The 20996-nt window shown below is 43.4% G+C and overlaps 1 protein-coding gene across 20 annotated transcripts in view; it reads right to left on the bottom strand.

Moving 5' to 3' along the window:
- robo2 (roundabout, axon guidance receptor, homolog 2 (Drosophila)) overlaps positions 1-20996 on the bottom strand; it is a 274846-nt gene that overhangs the window by 47842 nt on the left and 206008 nt on the right. For 11 of the 20 annotated variants that reach the window (XM_085796044.1, XM_085796039.1, XM_085796027.1 and 8 more), the window contains exons 3-6: positions 14374-14531; positions 14142-14262; positions 12433-12571; positions 3563-3699 (exon numbers count right to left, since the gene is read on the bottom strand). In XM_085796044.1, coding sequence (XP_085652170.1) covers positions 3563-3699; positions 12433-12571; positions 14142-14262; positions 14374-14531 — 555 coding nt within the window. Of the gene's footprint in view, positions 1-2286; positions 2299-3562; positions 3700-12432; positions 12572-14141; positions 14263-14373; positions 14532-20996 lie in introns of all 20 variants that reach the window. The other 9 variants (XM_085796026.1, XM_085796036.1, XM_085796033.1 and 6 more) reach the window with 1 other exon arrangement.

Below are 20996 nucleotides of genomic sequence, written 5' to 3'. Positions count from 1 at the left end.
TCTCACAATGCTGGGCCTGATACAGAGCTCCTAAATCATGTTCTGGCAAGGTCTCTGTTCCCTCCCTTCTCTTCCTCTGCTCTGTTTCATCCCACACATGGCACTACTAACTACTGACCAAAAATATGGTCCAACACCTAACAGAGTGCACCCTTTCTTTCAGTGCATGCTGCTCAGCACTGTCCTTTCTCACACCCTCTTCATCAGTATTTTTCTTCTATTCTCATACTTCGGTATTTATGGTACTCTGTACTGTCAGACATAACAATGTCATGTGAATGTTCCTGAGGTTTTCTGAGGTTATTGGTCTTTGCTTGTATGGATGATTGTTTGTGGCTGGATGTCAAAACAAACAAGACAAAGTGCTGTTCTGCTAGATTTAACCAAATCTAATAAAAGAAAGAAAATTATTTGTGAATCATCTTCATTGTAGCAAGTAACTTGTTATTTTTGTTGGAGATGGTCTTTTTTTTTTAGTAATGAACTAAAGATGTGTCTATTGTACTGGACTGTTTGATCCCTGGATTAAAGGGTCAAATCAATCAATCAGTGGTGCTGCTTAAGTATGTGATGTGGTCATGTGGTTAATACAGCAATATATCTCTTTTATTCCTTTATCTAACTTTCTGTTTACGCATGGTGATCTTTTCCCGGTGGCCTGAGATTAATCTTGGGCTGATTCTATACTCATGGCACTACGGTACCTTTAATCTTCCTTTCTATCTTTTAAATTACATTTAAAAATGAATAAAACACTCTCGGGAAATGCCGTATGAAGGGGATGGACCTACAAAAAGGAGAGGGAGGCTCACAGAGAAGCATAGATCAAAAACTCAAACAAATCAAGAGGAAGCCAGCGTGCGACAGTTTCACAGCTTGGCTCAGGGCAAACTCACACTGGTCCTGTTTTGATTCAGAGACCTTTAATGACATGTGAGAGGCTCCTTCCTGTCCCTTGCTAAGGAAACACGTGATGAGGCGCCCATATTTAATTCATGACAAGTCACATCTGCCTGGGTTGGAGAGGGCTCAGCATTAAACAGCAGTCAGGGTGAAAAGAACAAATGGACAGAGAGAAAGACGTCCATTCAGTGCACCCAGACACACAAACTCAGAAGTATTCCTTCCTCACACGTTCAATCATATTTTATTCAAAAGTCGACAGCAATTACTGTCTCTTCCCACAGGCAGGGTTGAATGTGTAATTTCCTCCATCTTCTCGGAAGCTGACAGTTTGACAATCAGAGAACAGCCACTGCTGTTTTGGCAACCAAAGTCCTGCCACTGAGGCAGTGTCTGGGTTTTTCTGCCAGTCAAGCCTGTCTCGACAAACTCCTCTGCCATTCTTTGCTTCTCCCTTCTTTGTCTTGCCTTATGTTTATTGTTGCACATTCACTTTGGTTCTCCTCTTAAAAATCACACCGTTCTCTCCTCATACCCACTGTCACTCACCTCCTCTGACAGTATATTATCTTAAGTGTATCAAATGAGGTTTTGCCCTGACCTTTTCTCTATCTATAGGGAAATACAATCAGATTGCCCGCTCAGTGTTGAGGGGCTCAGAGAGATAGAAGCTTCTCCAAAACAAACAGATCTCAGTTTTGTCTTCCAAAAATCGACAGATGGCCTCAAGACTTGCAAGTTAAACACGTCCCAGACCATATGAGATGACAATGTCTGAGACTATCAGACTGCCAGCCTACTCACTCATTATAAAGGACATGGTTTAGAGTCTAAAGAGCCTGCAGTCTGCGTCACTTCACTTGATAAATCTGTGCTATAACATGTTGAATGCACCAGTTCCATCAGCTGCTGATAAAGAATACAAAATAAAAAAAATACAAACCTACAAAAAAATTGCCAGATTTTGTGCCTTCTGTTTATATTGTGATATTCAAAGATATGTAAACTGATTCTCTTTTAATTGAAGAAATAAGAAGCTTTGACATGATTAAATTGTGTTAAGACTGATCACAGTTACATCAATTAAAGCAGTGTCTGGTTTAATTTCTATATAACATGAATACTGAGCACAAATCAACAGACAGACCTTGTGTAATAGTGTTTTACTGTGTTAGTGATCCAGGTAGAAATATGAGTCTCTAAAGAACTATACACACAATTTGCAAACAGTTGTTCTAAAGGGAAGACAATGTGATGTTACACCTGTGTTAATAAAATACGGTCATTTAAAGCAATGGTAATTGATTGTCAAGCAGTCGGGTGCAGTTGTGTGTATGGAGAGGGCATGCAGGATGGGATCAAATCAGAGGGATGGGTACTTACCGACAGGGCGAGCTGGAGACACAATAATGGAAGAGTGGATACACAAAAGAAACAAATAAGGACACAGACACACAAACACACAAAATGAGAGAAGAAGAACAGAACAAACATAAATAAAATAAGACAAAAAGAAATCAAAGTCAGAACGAATGATATGTTGTGTTGGGGCCAACACATGTCTGGAACAGGGAAACATGACAGAGAGGATCCAGTAGCTTTTGTCCACTGGAAAGTGATTTTTAAAACTTTTTTTGACACACTCAAGTCTCTCTCTTGGACTTGGAGGAATGTGCGTCCACTGGTGGTCACCAGTGTTCAATTGCATTCAATTCTCTGTGGGAGGCAGACACTTCAGCTCTGCAGAAACATATAAACTACTGGATCTTCGCTGCTCGCATTAATGAAATCTGCAATTCTACAGGTGGCGTGTGTTTGTAATAGCAAAGCGAGGACGTGTTTATAAGTAGTATTGATGGATAGAGCAGGAGAGCGAGAGGAAAAAAGGGAGCAAAAAAGATTTCAAAGCCTGTGTGAAGACAGCATGGGGGTAACATCCACAGACTGGAGCTTCTGAAACCCCCACGCTCTGTCCAGAGGGGCTGATGCAGGTAGGGGTTCTTCAAAACACAATGGACTGCAAGAGTTACTTTGTTACTGTACGTGTCTTCACTGTCAAGTAAAAAAAACACAAAAATGCTACTTTAAAAAAACAGCTTCCAAAAGGCGGTATAAATGGGAAATCAAGCCAGACTTTGTTTTATCTCCTTGTGGCCCCTTGTGTCGCTCCAAAGCGTTCCACTGGGACCTGAAACACTTGGGTTTAATGGGAAGAAGAGTGGTGAGAGAGACGAGGGGGAATTATGGCTAGGATGTTTTTATTAACCTTGCAAACCCCAGGTGTTGGACTGGCAGTGTGCACCAGTAATCTGTGAAATGGCTTTGCTGACTTTGTGGTTACAGCGTGGAGGGTTAGCGTGGCTAGCAGACCACCTCGACGCGGTGGGGGGGGATGGGCGGGGGCGCAGAGTGTGTCGATGCTGCACTTGGAAATGTAAATAATTAAGCAGATTCATAGACTGGCTACATCTCTCTTGGCTGTGGGAGTCAGCACTCTGGATTTCCATTTGTGTAAAGGAGACCCTATGGAGTACATTGCCAATCTAAATTTCATATGGGTTTATGACCATAATAACCTCAATGGTCCGTGGCTTCTCTAAGTGTTGTTATGTGCGAGCTAATGGGAGAAAAAATAACAACGAGCACAGGTGTTGTGTACCTCTGACTGTGAGCGTGGCGGAGGCCTCCAGCTTTCCCACGCGGTTCTCCGCCACACAGGTGAACATGCCCTCGTCGTTTACGGACGCCTTCTTCACTCTCAGCACGTAGTCGTCCTTGTCATACTTGATCTCAAACCTGTAAACAAAGACAAAATATCATGAGACACAAGTTCATTGTGTCCCATTCAGCTTCAAATGCAAAATATAACAAATTCAGATAAAAAAAAAAATTAATCCTACGAACAAATAAGACGTGCTTCAGTATTTCAGCCGTGAACCCGCTGAATTGTCTGGCAGTAGCCGTGAAAAGTGTATTTCTTCTTGGAGAGGTAGACAGAAGTACAACCGCTCATTCTGACAAATGGAGATTGCAACGAGGAGGATCAATTATTCAACAATGAGACACAGCACACAGAGAGGTGTGCATCCAGTTGGAACCCACAAAACTCGTTCAATATTCATGAGATGTTTCTCTCTCCCCCTCTCTCTGTGTATATATATTTGTTTAAACCATATTCAGAGGTTTGCTTGTGTGAGCATGTGCAAAACTGCCGCCTTTGTGCAGCTACAATATGCGCACAAATGTACGCTTGCAATGAGTCTATACAGACCTACTGTACGCCTTGTTATCACGAGGCATTTTTAACTGACTGACTCAATACAGCATCTATACTGAGGCAAAGTTGTCTCTGATTCTGTTCTGCTGTAGAGGCGAAATGTTTGTGCTTCTGTGTGTTTGCAGTTGGTTCTGTGTGTTTGTGTGGACCTGTATGAATTGCATGGCAGTTGACAGTGTGTGTGTGTGCGTTGGTGTTGTTGCTCTGGTTTGTTTTTCCAGTCTGTAATTGAACAGGGTGCTGTCCTGGCAGTGTATAAGCAGTGCAGTGGCAGGGGTGGCGGGGCTGTGTGACGGTGGTCTGTCAGCCTGACAACCTGTCTGCTGTCCACCGTCTGTCACTCACAGACACGGAGAACAGAGCTGAGATAAGCAGATAAAAGGGCCACTGCATTTCAGCTTGACACTCTGCTGGCCCTTTAAATCCTCACTGTAAATTTTTCATGAGTTGATGGAACATGTTAAATTATTAGTTTGTAGGGGGGAAAAAACAATATTGGTAAAACTGATGCAGTCTCTGTGGCTTTTGGCCTTTCAGTATACTGTATATACTGACTGCAGTCTGACGCAGTGTTATTTTGGATTGTACCAACTGAATCGCCCATGTAAAAAAAAAAAAATCAAACTCACACAAGGGCTTCATCTTTTTTTTATTGTACTCTATGCTGCCTCCAAAACAATCTTAAAACAACTTTTAAAAACACATCAAAGAACCATGAGCAGTGATGTCTGCCCAACACAGAGCTAATCCCCTCATGAGATGGAAAACACAGTCATAGGCTGGTTTCAGAGCAAACTACTGTACACTGGCCGTGTTCATTGTAATTTAGCAGCTCAGCACAACAGTATGTGTTTTTAGTAGCTTCTGGAGGACAATAGAGCATGCTAGACTGCGTTTTTGCAACTAAGATATTTAGAAAAACATAAGGATTCATAATAATATGTATTATTCTTAGGATTTCTGTAGTGTTTAGTCTGAATAATACATTAGACAGACGTGGCAATAAACTATGGTTTACAGCAATACTTTCTGAAGTGACTTTAGAGTAACAGTGTGCTATGGTCCATTTCCCTCAGAAAGACCCCTCTGCCTGACCATCAGGTGTATTGATGGCTGCTTGCCACGGGCAGCTGCAAAATTAATCTGTCCTGTCTATCCATGTCTTATTTTTTTTGTCTGCTGTTATGACATTTCCTGAGCAAGCATTCAAAGGCAGCTTTATTGAAGCACATTCCTCAACTCTGACTGCCAGTTCCACCTCTCCACACATGTACTTAAGGAGCCATAATGATTATTTGACTGAGTCATGACTGAATGCTTTGTTCTAGAGAAAGGGGATGTACAGTTCAGGTAATGGTAGGGGACGTGAATAAAGCATTTATTGTTGACTTTGAGTGAGTAGCATCCAGAGGAATGAAGCAGCACCTTTTGGGACAAGCCCGCTGTCAGATGAAAAACAAACAAGCTAACAGATAGAGCATCCTCATACACCGTGCCCTCCGGCTAGGTTGGGTGGCACAACATGAACTCCTGAGAGGAGTGAGAGATGATGAGCAAAAGAGTGACAGGAACAAGTTGGGGCTTAGGGAAAGCACCAGGACTCCATAACAAACCATGATGAGAGCGAGTGAATATGTAAATTGTTCCCAGTACTCTCAATCAACCCACGCTAACCTGCTAAAGAAGGATGGTAATGTTTCCCTCCTGCGTTTTCACTCCATTCTCAAGAATCAAGAGATTAATTTTCATGTAGTACAAAATCAGCACAGAGAATCTACAGCAGTCTCCACTTTTAAATATTGTATTAAAAAAAGACCAACTGCTATTCTAACAGTTCTGTGAAGTTGTGCCTGTGTACAACAATGCTTTGAACTAAATGCTAACATGCTGATGTTAAGGATATATAGGGTTTTCCATATTAGTTCCGTGTATTAGAGTGTTGACATTTGCTGATTAGCATTAAAGACAAAGTATTTCCAGGGTTGACGGGAATGTCATTAGTTTTAATGAGAATGACTTTTCCAGGGTTTACCGAGATCATTACGATTCATTCTCTCTGTGAAATGACTGTATATACACAAATTCATTGTAATCCGGGATTCATCCTCTGGGCTGATAATCAAAGCTTTACAATTCCCAGGGGGTGGAGGGTGGCAGATTGATCCTTCACTTTATGTCAAGAACAGGCATGAGAGCAGCAGATATTGTCATCACTTATTGAAACGTGAACGGTTCGACAGCTCCTAGAGGTTCCCACAGCCTGATCGAGCGCCTGCACCGCGGAGAACCCACATAATACAGACATACTGGACAACATGCTTATTGTTCTTGGCCCCGTCTCCATCAATCTCTCAAAACAGAACCTCAGGCTGGTCCATGACTTATTAGAGGGAAACATGAGCCCAGTCAATCTGTAATCAACTTCCTATATGGAATCAGCCTGGATGACAAGATGAGTGGAAATACTCAGGGATAAGAAGTAGTTGTGGCCACACACACATGGAAGTACACACAGCAAGGGAACAGTAGCTCTTTATTGCGACTGGATTGGGGCAGAGCTCTGTTCTCTATTAGAGGAGGAATGTAATTGCACATGTAGAAGGGCTGTGGAAAGGATAGAAGAGCCAAGTTCACCCTGCTGGACTCTCCCTCCTTTTCAAACAGAAAAGGCACACTGTACACACAGACGCACATGCTCGCACAAAGAACAAAGTATACAATCATCCAACACATCCACACATGTGCAGAGTCATTCACTAAAGCAGGGGGATGAGGAGTGATGGGAATGTAAGCAAATGCCAAGACAAAAGAGCTTTTTTTTTTTTTTTTGGCTTGTCAACTTGATGTGTTCGCTACACGTAGCAGGCTGTAAGTGAGATGAAAACTTTATTGGACACACTTTAAAAGCATTACATCTCACAGATCATCTTAAAGGATTTGCCTTTAAACTGTCCATCAGGAACACAGTCACCCGTGTTCCACCTTCAGACCTGTGCCAATGTACTCACCATAAGAGAATCTTATCTCTCGGTTGTGTGTGTGTGTGTGTGTACACTTATCCGCAAAATGACTAAACCTGAGAGGATCTTATCTGCCTCTCCTCTGTGTACATGTGAATGGGACTGGCAGGAGCCTGAATGGGTGTGTGCACCAACTTGTGAGTCTCAACTGGAGATACAGTAAAGGACTAATACCAGTCTGGTCTCGAAGGCTGACTGCTCTGACACAAAGTCCCTCTCTCTGCTCCATTTATTTCTGACAGTCTGATCCAGTTTTACACCATCTGACTGCTACTTTACCTCAACCTGATCAAAGGAGCTGGAGTCTACCTGTCCGGGGCCTTGTCACCCATGAGAGGGAATCAATTAACCGCTATTGCTTCTCATCTTCCTTCTGTAAGGCCCTTAGCCAGAGCTACACTCCTTCTTGGCACACCTCGTGGCTTCAGCAGGGTCAGGGGTCTTCCAAACAGTCTGACTGACATTCGTCACCTTATCCAACATTAATCAAAGATCAGTGTGGCGAGATTTTCAACCCTGTGGCTGTGGCTGGGGAAAAGGGGAGGGGGTTGCGGGCAGCGGATTGATCCTAAATTTGTCTTGTCTCCTTACTCATCACCACAGCAACAGTGGCAGCAGCGCAGTCTTTACTTAGTCAAAGTGGTTTGGAGCAGATGGAACCGTTGCGCTGGAAAATGCTGCAGATTGAGCGGGAAAAAAAAAAAGACAAGGCAAAGCACGGCTCACTGACTGATTCCTGGAAGCATAGTTTCTCTCTCAGTGCGTTTGTGTGTATGTGTGTTAGAAGAACAAAGGATGCACAAACACAAAAAGCACTGAGAAAGTAAGAACTATAGTGTACAGTTTGCAATGGAGCTTTCTCGGCAGTGAGGCAAGAAGAGGACTGTTTCTATATTATTCCATGAAGGTGAATGAAAAGCCCTGATACATAATAAATTATCGATTGCACATCTCTAATTAATGCTGAATCATATTTTCCATATGTCTGTACAGTACAATATTGTACCGTTATTGATACCCCCAATGTCAATAAACCCTAAAGATAAAATATACGCCTAATCATCAGCAGCAGCCGCTCCTCTAGGCAGCCACCTTTCACATGCGCTCTCATAAATACCAGATGTATCCACTTATATATCAAGGGAAGTAATGGAGACAGGAACCGTAGCCTGCCGTCTTTTCATTCTGCTGAGTTGCGGAGGTGAGAAATCACTGAAACTGGATGGTCAGCATAACAAAGGCGCTGCTGTCACACTAGCTTTAACAGCTCTCTCAAATAGAATGACCCACACACCTCTCTCACACACAAACACACTTACACACACACATATACGCACGCCACAAAGGGATTGAGTGAGAAAGAGAAGCTTTTCTGCTGAATGTTGCAGGGGCTGTGCTGTGGAGGTCAACAGGGACGAGGGAAAAAGGGGGTGGGGGGGCAGAATACAGATGGTCTGCAAGACCAAAGGGGCTCTGATAAGCACAGGAGAGGGCACAAGGGTCCAGAACAAATGAGGAGGGAGAGGGAAGGCAAAGGAAAGAAAGACTTGGGCTACACACACTTGGTATAGGCAATAGGAAATCACACACATTGCCTACAGTCCTTTCTCTGTATAGACTGTGGCAGAACCTTCTTCTATTCAGAGACGAGCCTCTCTTTCTCTCTGATGTGGGAACAGCTATTGTGTCACTTCCCCAAGACTCTGAAGAAATGCTTAACAGACGGATATTAATCTGACACTGATAATGATGTGACACTTTGATAATTTGGTAAGAACCGAGTAATCACAACTACATATGGAGGACTTGATTGTTAGCCACATTATGGAAAGACTTGGTAGAATATCTGCTCTAAGTCTGTCTGAGTCCTCGCTGCTCTCCAGCTGAGCGGAGACACATGCCAGAGGTTTTCCCCAGGGAAGGCACACAACTCCACATCTGAGTCTAATCGTATGTATATTGGTAAAAAGAATGAAGCCTTTTTGTGCTGGATTTATTTCTCTAAGGGGAGGGGGGGTTGGGTGATTTAAATATTACATGTGCTGGTCAGTGATTTTAATCCCGCCCGGAGCGCATACATGTGATTTTTCTCCTCCTACCATGGCAATAATTAAAGCCCCAATTACCAACTGTTGTTCAGCACACTCATTGGCCCGTTCATAATTTAGGTCCTGTCCTTCGAGACACTTTGCATTTTTATTTCAGGAATTCTGCGCATGACAATGAAAGAAGTTGAAAAAGCCTGTGACCTAATAGAAACATGCAGTTTTATCTGAGGTATTAAAGATAAAGAAAAAAGGGAAAAAGCCATTACAAGATCAAGAACCTGCAAGCTCATAAAATTGGCTGATCTAATTTCAGCTACAGGTAATTATTTTGTCTTGGCCAGTCGGCCTACCTATAACTAATTTCACATGTCGTAGTTGACTACATGTATTTAACACCGGCACCTCACACACTCCCATCTTTTCCTTACTGGGAGGAATTCAATTTCACCTTGAGATCTTTGTCTCTTAAAGAAACAGGCTCTGTAATTTGGCATTAGTTGAAAAAATGGCTATTAAAAATGAAACAAAATATGAATAACAGTGCTGTAAGTAAGTCTGATGAATAAATTAACCTCTATATTTTATTGAGTCAGTATTTCCTTAACTCTCATAGAAATATCTAAATTCCCAATCATAATTAATGCACCTGTAGTAACAGTGCACCTGTTGCTCCTTGACATTTTAATTTAAATAGACACAGTAGACACTTTGACATGTGTCAGACTCTAATTTTAATGGTTCCACGGGGATATCTTCAGGGATTTCTCCTCATAACATATAGTTAAAAAAAAGAAAAAGAAACTGGCCTACTTTACTACTCTGCAGCACCAAAGCCTGTTGACGAGTGTCCTGGGGTTGATAAGCTTGTTTAGTGATTAGATCTTTACAAAAAGAAAAGGGTAAAATACCTACAGTGAGGTAAAAGAGGCAGTTTTGTTGTCTTTGTCCGCTACGTGAAATCATTCTTGAGCTGTCTCTATCTCCTGTTCCCTCCCACAGAGACTGAAGCCAGTGCCATCCTGGCGTGCTTCATGTCTATGTGCCTGTGTGTGTGTGTGTGTGTGTGTGTGTGTGTGTGTGTGTGTGTGTGTGTGTGTGTGTTTGCCTGGGAGGCTGCTGGAGCCACTGAGCATATTAAAGACCTGTTTACTCAGCTGAGGCTCCATTTCCCTTCTCCCTGGTATAAAAAGTTACACACACACAAACACCCACAGAAAAGGCACAGGCGTATGTGAAGTGTGTAAAGGGACCAACCAAAGACAAGTTGAAACAATTCTATGGCAAAGAGCGAATGGCCTCACTAAGTGTCTTTCTTTCTACAGCTTATCATAATAATAAGGACAGTGTAACCTTTTCGGGTAAGGAGCAAACAAAGAGCACCCCCCCACTGCATATAGAAGTGCTTGATCTTTAGCTGTCTTTCATTCCTATATGGAGAAGACCACTACTGATCCAGCTACAGAGGCCCACACTGTGGTGACACAATGGCTGTGCTACAATGGTTGTGTTTATTTCTTCGCTTTTCAGAGCACTTGCCAGTTATCAAACTGGAAGCTATTCTTGCGTGGGATTTTAAACAATTCCTCTGTCAGTCAGAGAGGAGCCATGTTTGATGTTTATTAAGCGAGGATAAGGAGTAGACAGAGCAGGAACAGATCGTCACTTAACAATATGAGGAGTCTTCCTTTTGGCACGCAACAAAGGCGGCAGAAAATGTCAGGATTAGAATATCTCAGTCCTCGTTGCCGCCTGCTTCAAAGCGAAACTGGTGAATTAAATATAGCGAGGAAAACAAAAGTTTTCCCAATGTGATTAGAACCTCTGCGATATCTATCGTTTCTTAATGCTGGCAGTATCTTTTTCATGTGCTCAGTTTTTCTTTTTCCACATCCAAATAAGGGCTGAACTTCAAAGGGATGATACAGTTAGTAAGGACGCGGGCACATGACACTCATCCTACTCCATTATAAATCTGTTAATTAGTGTACAAAATGAACTCATTTCCAGAGCCAACTCCCTATCAAAGACATGAGTGAAACACTTTTATGTGTTTGCTTTGGCACAGCGCTCATGTCCCACTGCCCAGTGAACCAAATCCTTATCAGGCGCAAACAACCCGCCCACGCTGGGCTCTGTAGCTAGCCTTGAGAGATGTCAGGTCCTCTGAGTGTATGCTTTATGACGTGATCCAAGCCGTGTGCGACTGAACTGCTGGCTGGGGACAGAACGCTGGTCTCTTTGAAGTCCACTCCCTGACAATGACACTGTTGACTGCGAGTCCGGTGACTCACGGTGAAGCAACAGGCTGACACACACAGGACCTAACAAGAAACAGTATCACTATGTAATCAGTGGCTTTTTACAGCATGGTGCAGGAGCCTACAGCTTGAAATGAGGCAAGCATGTGTCTGTAAATTATAGACCTTTATTGCTTTTTCTTACACCAGTCTCTGTTTTTTTTTTTTTGCAAATATGAGTATGTGCTTGTGTTGTGTTAGTGAGGGGCTCACAGTCTGAGCGGGGTTAAATGTGTGAAGGTGGGAGTGATTATCTCCTGGTTTCAGAGGTGTCTGTGCCAAGACTTCACCTGAACAGCTGCACCTGTAAACAGACACTTGAGGGTCATGTCAGTTGCTCTACTCTGTCTCTTCGTATCTCCTGTCATTCTGTCTCTCTCTTGTCTCTCTTTTTTTTTTTACAACTCCTCTTAATGTCTACTTTTCAACCTGCCTGCCCACTTACCTGTCACTCAGTTTTAATTGTCTAGCTCAATATCTGTTTGTCTTGATGTCGAGCCCTTCCTTGACATGAGACACTGTCTACCCTAGTTATGGCTGTGGCAGCTGGTTTCTGGGGCACCCGGCCGGCGCTGCAGTCATTTTATCCAGAATGCGTAATGTGCACTGTGTACAGCCTAATGGGGCTATTTATTGCCCCCTGGCAGCCAAGCCAGGTGAGAGCTGGCAGTGTGAGTTATCATTAGTTTGAGACAGTCACTCACACTGACATCAGCTCCTTTCCATTAAGTGCAGCCTGTCACATCAATACTACACACACATCCACATACACACACTCACAGGTATGCACAGGGAAACAGATACTCAAAACTGACTGAGAAGAAATAATATTAGCACTGTCCTATTCCCCTGAAATAGAGCCTTTTTTTCCAGAAAATATTGCTTACCTCCCACGGGGGACATCACTATCATCCTTTCTCCAGCGTACATTGGGTTGGGGGTCTCCTTGTACCTGGCAGTGAAACTCCACTGTCTCCTCTTCCAGGACCACCTGGTTGATCGGCCTCCGAAGGAAAGTTGGTCGCTCTGCAGGAAGGGCACAGAGAACAGAAATAGATCATTTGATGGTGTCAGTGTACAGTACTGTATGTCTATATCATATTGATGGCCGAAATGCAAAACCTCCTATCTGCAAAAATTACTTTTTTGAGAAAACTTTAAAAAAACGTATTATTTTCTTGCAGAATGCTATTTGTCAATGGTATCCAATGCATGATACACTGTTTTTGGACTATATTACTATTAATACATGTTAACAATACCGACCAGTACTGGTGCCTCACAAAGTGCAGATAGGAGGTTTTTCCCTACTTTTCCTGGATCATTTTGCAGATAGGAGCTTTTGTACTTGGTGCAGGTTGGAAGAGGTTGTACAAAACAATGCTCTAAATTAGGTTAGTTATGAAATGTTACTTAAAAATTAAACTAAGTTTGTGTTCAGGCAAAAAGGTGGGCCAGTTTAGGTAATGTAATAGTTATTACATTGTAGTATACTAGCGTCAGAATTCCTTAAAGGGATAGTTCAAGTATTTATTAATACGGGACCAAATATTAATCCTTCAGCATGGCTGTAGCCAGCTATGAGGTCACCGAGGTCCGGACCTCGGTAAAAATTTCTGTGAGAAAAAAATAGAAGAAGCCACAGGGCCTAAATAGCATGATAAACATATCGGTCAGCTTTTATTTAGAAATGACACGCGGGAAATTGATGTATCGGCGGAACGCAGAAAGATGACAGGCGCCTTGGTTAGATATTGGGTCAGATATAGCGTCTTTTGCACACACATCCATAACTTTCACACATCCCCCAAAATCCTGCCAAAATACTATAAAAAAAACAGATGAAAAAACTAATAATTGACACCTACTGTACCGGTCTGGAAAGTGTTACAAAGATATTTCTAAAGCTTTGGGACGCCAGTGAACCACGGTGAGAGGAACCTTTATCAACTAAAGGAGAACACTAAGCTTAGAACAGTGGTGAAAACCTTCCCTAGATGGCTGCCATACAATAAAAAAAACAATTGTTAATTGTGACAAATCTGCAAGAAAGTAAGACATCCGGAAGGGGGCAAATAAATAATAAAAAGTCTAAGTCTACTTTATATAATTGTGGGTCATTTTGATGTAATTATGTATGGAGGGGTCCAAAGTGATGCATAGTTTTTTGTCAAAAATGTGAACATTTTCCACTTGTTCACATAACACCCCCCCGCCCCAATCATGAACTAACTGTGATAATGATTTTTTTTTGCATGGGGTGAAAGAAATTCAAGAACAGATGAAAAAACGAATAATTGACACCTACTGGTCTGGAAAGTGTTACAAAGACATTTCTAAGTAGAGCACCCGCCCCATGTGTTCAGGCTATTAGTCCTCACTGCGACCCCGGTTCAAATCCCGCACTGAGCGGCCCTATCCTGCATGTCATTCCCCCCCTCTCTCCCTCCCATTTCCTGCCTCTCTCAACTATCCTGTTTAAGGCACGTTGCAATTACTCAGTGCCTGAGAATATGAGGTAACATGTATTGAAATGGCTGTTACATCAGTCAAGAGAAACAAACATTTGAGGAGAACTGGAGGGAACAAAACTTACCAAACACTGTAACTTGTGCCGTCTCGCTCTCCCTCTCTCCAACCATGTTGGTGCCCACGCAGATGTACATGCCAGCGTCACTCTTTCTTGTGTTGGAGATCATTAGCTTCCCTCCCCGAATCTAAAGAAAAAAAACAAAAAAAACAACATTTTCCATTGTATACACGGCAGACATTGACAAATGTGCTTCCTATTCGGTTGGGTTATTAAACCAGATGGTAATGATACTCACAGTGATCCTGTCATCCTTGTCATCGATTCGCACTGTGTCCTTCTTCCAGTAGATGGTGGGTTCAGGATGGCCTCTGGGAGGTACACACTCAAGGATTGCGGGCTCTCCTGCTGCCACGACCACATCTGTGGGGTTTTGTCTGAAGTCATCTCGCAGCACTAAGGAGAGAAAAGAAGGCGAAGGTTAATGTTTTTTTTAATTGAAATGCATATATGGTTAAGTCCACTATTATTCAAACGTATAGTATGTTGTGCGGATCCGACGCAGCGTGACTTCATGTAACATTCATTGTGGCTATTTAAATGGGATGCGAAGCTTCATCTGACTAGGCAAGCACAAGTGAAAGCTAATTGGAGCTAATGGAGGTCCCTGTGGAGGGAGCAGAACAAACAGAAGACAGAATGCCCTGAAGCCTCGTGTCATTCACATGTGAGGGCTCACGGGGGTGCAACACCGCTTCACTCCACTAGCATGTACACACACTCAGACTTACACACGAGCAGATATGCGCTAAAACACACACAAAAAAAACAGTGGGTGGTCTGATGAACAACTGTGGCCTTGTATCTTATCACCCTCAGGTAGGCCTTTCATCACACAGATAGCCTCTCAGCCTGCCTAGTGCTCAGCGACACACAAAACCAGCTCATTATCAAACAACGGAAAATGATGTCACACACAAACACATACACGCAAGCACAGAAATGCAAGGGCGCTAACACCAACATTGAAAACTATCTCTGAGAAATTAAATCCTCCGTTAAGAGGTGTACTCAGGGCATGATACAACTTCCATACTAATGAGTGAACCTACAAAAATTCCTAATGCAATTAAAAAAGCGGTTTAAAAGTACAAACTGGGGGTCACGCTGGCTCTCCCGCTGTGTGTACTCAAACAGATCTTTCACCATTTGATCTACAGTACAAATCTAATCCGTGGAGCAGCACTTTAGGAATTTGAGCTTCAGCGGTGTGTCCATCTGTGCAGAGACGAGGGACACGTGATTCCCCCGCTGGATAAAACGGACTGAGTTTGTTGGATGATGTTTGAAGATGCTTGAGGAGGGCTAAATTAAGGGCAGCACCACAGGTCCTTATGTAAATTCCACGTGGCACAGGGGACAATGGCAGGGATGGCCGGGATTATAAGAGGGGATAACTCGTCCCTGCGCTCCAGGCTTCTCTCATCTCTTCATTCACTCTTCTAACCCTCTCTACAGAAAGCCGCGCAGCCAATGTCTTCTTATTTATTTTTTTTAGACCGAGGGAGAGCCAGGCGGTGGAATGGAGGAAGCTTTCAACCCAATTATCTTGGGAATGCACAGGGGTACAGAGTGGGACTCTGGTGTGACTTGAATTCAAATGAAACCTTTACACAGGGGTGTTAGGAGAGAATATAGAATAGGTAGAAGTAAAGGTTTTCTCTCTCTCTCTCATGCCGGGCTGCCCTTTAATCTAAAGAGCTAAGCTAATTAGCCAGCTTCGGAGTGGCAGACCCCCTGGCCTGGCCAGAGTGGGCATAACAGCCACCACCACTAAGCTCTGTGTATTTGCATTACAAATAGCAGCCCCGCTGTTTAAAATCATAGCCTGGTTTAGACCATATACTGCCTGTTGTTTTCAAGATCACATTGGATTTAATTGCTCCTTTCCATTCAGTGCTGATAGCACCCATGGGATTTTGTCAGAATCAATTTTCTCTGAAACAGAACAGTGACAAAAGAAACACTGGTTAGGTGCATCATTACTGTGCTCGCACCGTGCTGTCTAATCTAATACAATACTACACCGCGCGTCACAGTAAATGCATCCCTACGCTGCAATCTACAGTAAATAAATACAAGCAGAGTAGAATACACCAAAATGACAAAAACTGAGAAGCCACACACGCTGTGGCAAATAAAAAACAACATGCACACACACTTGTTGAGGACAGGACAAACACTGGGTTACAAACAGCTACAAGCAAACAAACAGAGGATACAACACTGGTCAAAGGATTATGCCCCGTGTGTTGGTTCAGGGCTTGCTAATACTAAGACTCTGAGCAGATACATTTACTAAGTAAATGAGTGGAGGGACAAATTCAAATAGACTTTAGTACACTATCTAATCCTATCTACAAGGCCACTGGCATCAAGGTCAACCTCCCGTGGTTAAAGCAGACACTCAACTGAAACATCCATCCCCTCAGTGGAGGGGTTGCCTATAGCTCCATTATCGTATGAGCATGTTATCTACTGGTCGCCTGCAGGCATCTCCATGAGCTACGCTACACTATGTCAGCGATCATAAGCCAAGAGCAAGCTTTTTAAACATTTTTTTATTAGAACCACAACATAACCATTTTTCTCTGTTAATCTATGTGAGGCGCATTTGATATGAGTGTATCATTAAGTGGGTCTGCGCATTTGCTGAACCTGAACTCTCCACCTCCGAGAGCCCGTAGGCACTCGGGCCTGAATCAGTCGACAGACGCGAGGTAATTGCCTTTCAATCCCCCTGAAACACTCAACTCATCTTCCACTGAAAACATCTCACCTCCCGCGGAGTTGCAGCAGGCCCCAAACTCTGCCGTTTTGCTCGCTCGCTTATTAATATTTATATATTTTTACATTTACACCTCTCTGTTGGCAAGTACTACATCTGTCAATCCGGCTGGAGGCTAGAAAGAACCCCATATCTGGAAAAAAAAATATTCATCTGCATTTGCCTCTTGTCTTTTATTTATTTATTTATTTATCTGGCTCCCCAAATATCAGAGGAGTGGGTTGATTTGAATGAAGGAGCAGCAGGCAGGGGGCAAAGCATGGCAAATTTCGCAGCTCCTTCAGCTGGCACTGATTCAACACCTTGGAACTTAAAGGGAAGGGGATTCAGGTTGCAACTTGCACCGTGAAACAGCCAAAAGGGTTGAGATCGGAAGTCTTTGCCAAAATAAAAAACAAAAAAGAGACACCCACACAGTTACTTTGTAAAGCAGATTGCCGTACATTGACAGAAGGGTGGGGGGGCTATGCCAGCAACCATTAGCAAGGGTCTACATGTGTGCGTTCAAACCTGAGAAAGACTAACAACAACAAATGAAAAAAGAAAAAGAAAAGAAACAGCCGGACGCAGATACGTGACAGCACAAACAGCTGGCATCATAGCGGCGGAGGTGGCAGGGCAAGGACAGGATGAGAGGAGATATTTTGTACAGTGCGCCCTCTTCTCCCGCCCAAGATATTACTCACTGGAGGATGACACTGCTTGTCGGTAAGATTAGTGGGGAGCCTTGACTGAAGCTTCCAGCCAGCATACTGAGATAAGTGCTGACAAACACATTCACCTACAGGAGCGTACCTAGCTCTGGTTCACAAAGGTTGCACTTGCTGCCACAACACCACAGACTGATGTCTAAAAATCTAATTTTTTTTTCCCGCCCCTGCTCTGACATTCACATCACTTTGATAGACATTCAGCACACACACACACAGAAAGAAAAACCTATACACGCAAACCCGACGAACTACGAGGCATTGTTAAAAGCTGCAGGGCTCGGTATCTTTTTTGTAATACTTAAAAATGTGGATGTTTGCGTATGTTGGTGGTTGTTATTATTTCTTCCTCTCTATTTACTGCAGAGAAAAGGCCCTCCGTGCTTTCATAGTCTCCTGAGTCAGAGGCTAAGAAACACAGAGAGAGATTACAACAGCTAGAAGCCCGGGGCCATACCCCAGCACCCAGAACCACCACCTTCTACCCACACTCTGATTAGAAAATAAACCATGCACACACACTCATGCACACACACACACACACACACACATATAAACAGGGAGAGCTGTAGAGAGGTAGCTCCCAGCTATAATATCATTTCATTCGAGTGCTTTTTTTGCGCTTCATCCGGCAGAGTGCTATTACAATACTGCCATTTTCAATTTCGCCCTTAGAGAAGAGAGACAATATATATGTCACTTGACAAAACATACCAAACCTAGTCTATGTGCTGTCATTGGTGTTTTGTATTACTGTTGATGCTGAGGGCAGAAGAGGGATAACGCCTTGCTATATAATATTACACAGCAAAGGGAGATGCGCCCCATTTGTCTGGATGCAAGGTTTTGTCTTTCTTCAGCTCTGACTCGCTCATTTGCCCTCCCACCGGCCAGAGGTAACCTTTGCCCCCGCATCCAGATACAGAAATTACCCCCTCAGCAGGCAGGCAAGCAGCAGGTCCGCACATATCCCTCTATATTCCTCCACTGAGGGGTTGCGGGTCAAACCAGAGAAACAGCTGCAAAAATATGGCCGTCTGGCGGTGCCTAAGGCTGTACCCCCTCTAAGGACCGAGCAGAGCCTCTCATCATTAGCACAACTCATCACCATCTCTCTCTGTCTGTCTCATTCTCTCCGACCACCATCAGGGGTCATTCTCTCTTTCTTTATCTCCTATCTTCTAAGTTGATTTTTTCTCTCCCTTTTTTGTGAAATCCCATAGTGTTGTCCAATGTCTTGCTCCACTTTTCTTTTACGGGCTTGTCAGTGATCTCTCTCTCTATCTCTCTCTCTCTCTCTCTCTCTCTTTGCCGACTGCAGATTAGGTTCTGCAGATGAGGCCATATACATGCACACCCAATCATTCTCCATAGACCATGGCCGAGCCTGATATGATCTCCTCCAGCACTCTCCCTATCTGCAAATCCTGGGCTACGGGATTGTAAATAACACTGTCACTTTCGCAGATAAGATGCAGCAAATATGGAAAAGAGTGAAGGTAAAGAGAATCATATGGCCGACAGTGATATCATAGCGGGGGGAAATCACAGGTGGTGATGCCATATGAAATGTGCATCCTTAATAGAGCCTTGGAGGGGATGAAAGAAACAGAGCATGTGCGCTCTTGTGAGAATGCTGGGAGAAAAGAGGAAAGACATAACCCAACACAACGGGGGGAAATGACGAGAGGGTGGCTGATCAAGGTCAAACTGTAGAGGTGGTGAGCAGTACAAAGGTGGTGAATAGATGGGGCTGACTGTAAATGAATGGGGTGCATTCCATCAAACTCATGCCGCATACTGTGCATCTACCTCTCATTCAGTAGATAAGCCTAAACAAACATCCTTATTTAAACAGCAGCCCCATTCAAAGCTCATTTTTCAAACAACACCCCTAATTTGGCCTAACAAGCCCCTGGGCAGCACAGTAATGACAGTGAGACCACAGTGGGCGATTCTGCTGCCCGATCCAGGAAAAATGTGTGGCTCTGCTCCTGAGAGACGGTGTAATTAACTCTTAATGAACCTGTTTCCTTTCTACTCTTTAACAATGCCAAAGACACATGTACACACAGTAGACCAGATTCCCATTCAAGTGAATGAGAAAGTGGTCTTGAGACTTTAGGACCCCACTGTAGAGACACACACGTGCACATACACACACAATTCAATTTAGCCTAATCCATGCTTTATGGTAATGTATAGCTCATTAAAATGTTGGTTAAAAACTCATTAAAATTCACTTGAAGAAGTAATGGCTTCATTACAGTAATATGCTGAAAAGCAAAGAAAAAGACAAGTAAGGACAAGGAGAAGAAAGACGGCAGAGAGCGACAGCTTTCTAATCACTTAATTGTTTCTAAAATGGAATACATTTGCATAATAAATAGCGATGTGCTGTATCCTCCTTCTATCTTTTCCCATTCTCATAGCACTCAGTAATTAACAGGCACTACAATTAAAGATGCATTTTGCCCCGAAATGATTTTGGTGGCGTTTCCAGCTTTCGTTCTGTTGTCTTGTTTACGGTCATGAATGCATCGGGGGGGTTTGGCAGACATGTACAGTGCGCTGAAACTGGAGCTGGCTGATACTGACAAACAATGTGCCCATGGGTCTTTGTGCCTGCTCAGATAAGCCACGACGTTGTGCTGATGCTTGTGCTCAGTCCAGAATGGACACTTCACAGCCGGAAGGGGGAGTAAGACGTTGAGGGAAGGAGAGGCAGGCGGGAGGAGCGGCTCAGACAGAGGCAACGCAGACAGAGGTGGGTATCATGATAGAGCAGGTGGGGCTACTTCCTGTGCTGGGTGACAGAAGAGGGCAGAGGAGGGAGAGTGAGAGGAAGGATAGAGAGGAGGAGGAGGAGGAGGAGGAGGGGGCAGACTGGCAGACTAGCCTCCTGCTAATGTCCTCTCTCTCTGGGAAATTAGTCTGCTATTGCATCAGTCCTATCTGAATGTGATAGATCGTACTGTGGAGCAGATACTGGAGGTTTATCATTGAGAGTAATAGTGCTGCTGCGCTACAGAATGGCTGAGCAGGCACAGTGCTGTATTTTGAACATTTGGGAAAAGCAGTCATGTTATCTTGTTATGACTAGAGATATTGATTTTCATCAAAAACAGAGTTCTGTAAAGCAGGATGGTCATGGCTGTGGTTTTCCTATTTGACCAAGATATAATTTTAAACTCTAGTGGTTTCACATGTGTGAGGAGACTCAGGCAGAAACACGCCACTTTGCATCAGGACTGTGTTAGAGCCACGTTTCTCTCATTAAAGCAGAAGTAAGTGATATATTTGTGTTAATATAAGTCTTAAATAGTTATATCTTCCGACAGCAATCACTTACATAGAGTGTTT

The sequence above is a fragment of the Trachurus japonicus genome, chromosome 13 (assembly GCF_045865225.1).
Source record: "Trachurus japonicus isolate A0001 chromosome 13, Traja_1.0".
Lineage (NCBI taxonomy): Eukaryota > Metazoa > Chordata > Actinopteri > Carangiformes > Carangidae > Trachurus > Trachurus japonicus.
Note: the sequence above shows the minus strand (reverse complement) of the source record. Positions and strands in the feature narration are given on the sequence as shown.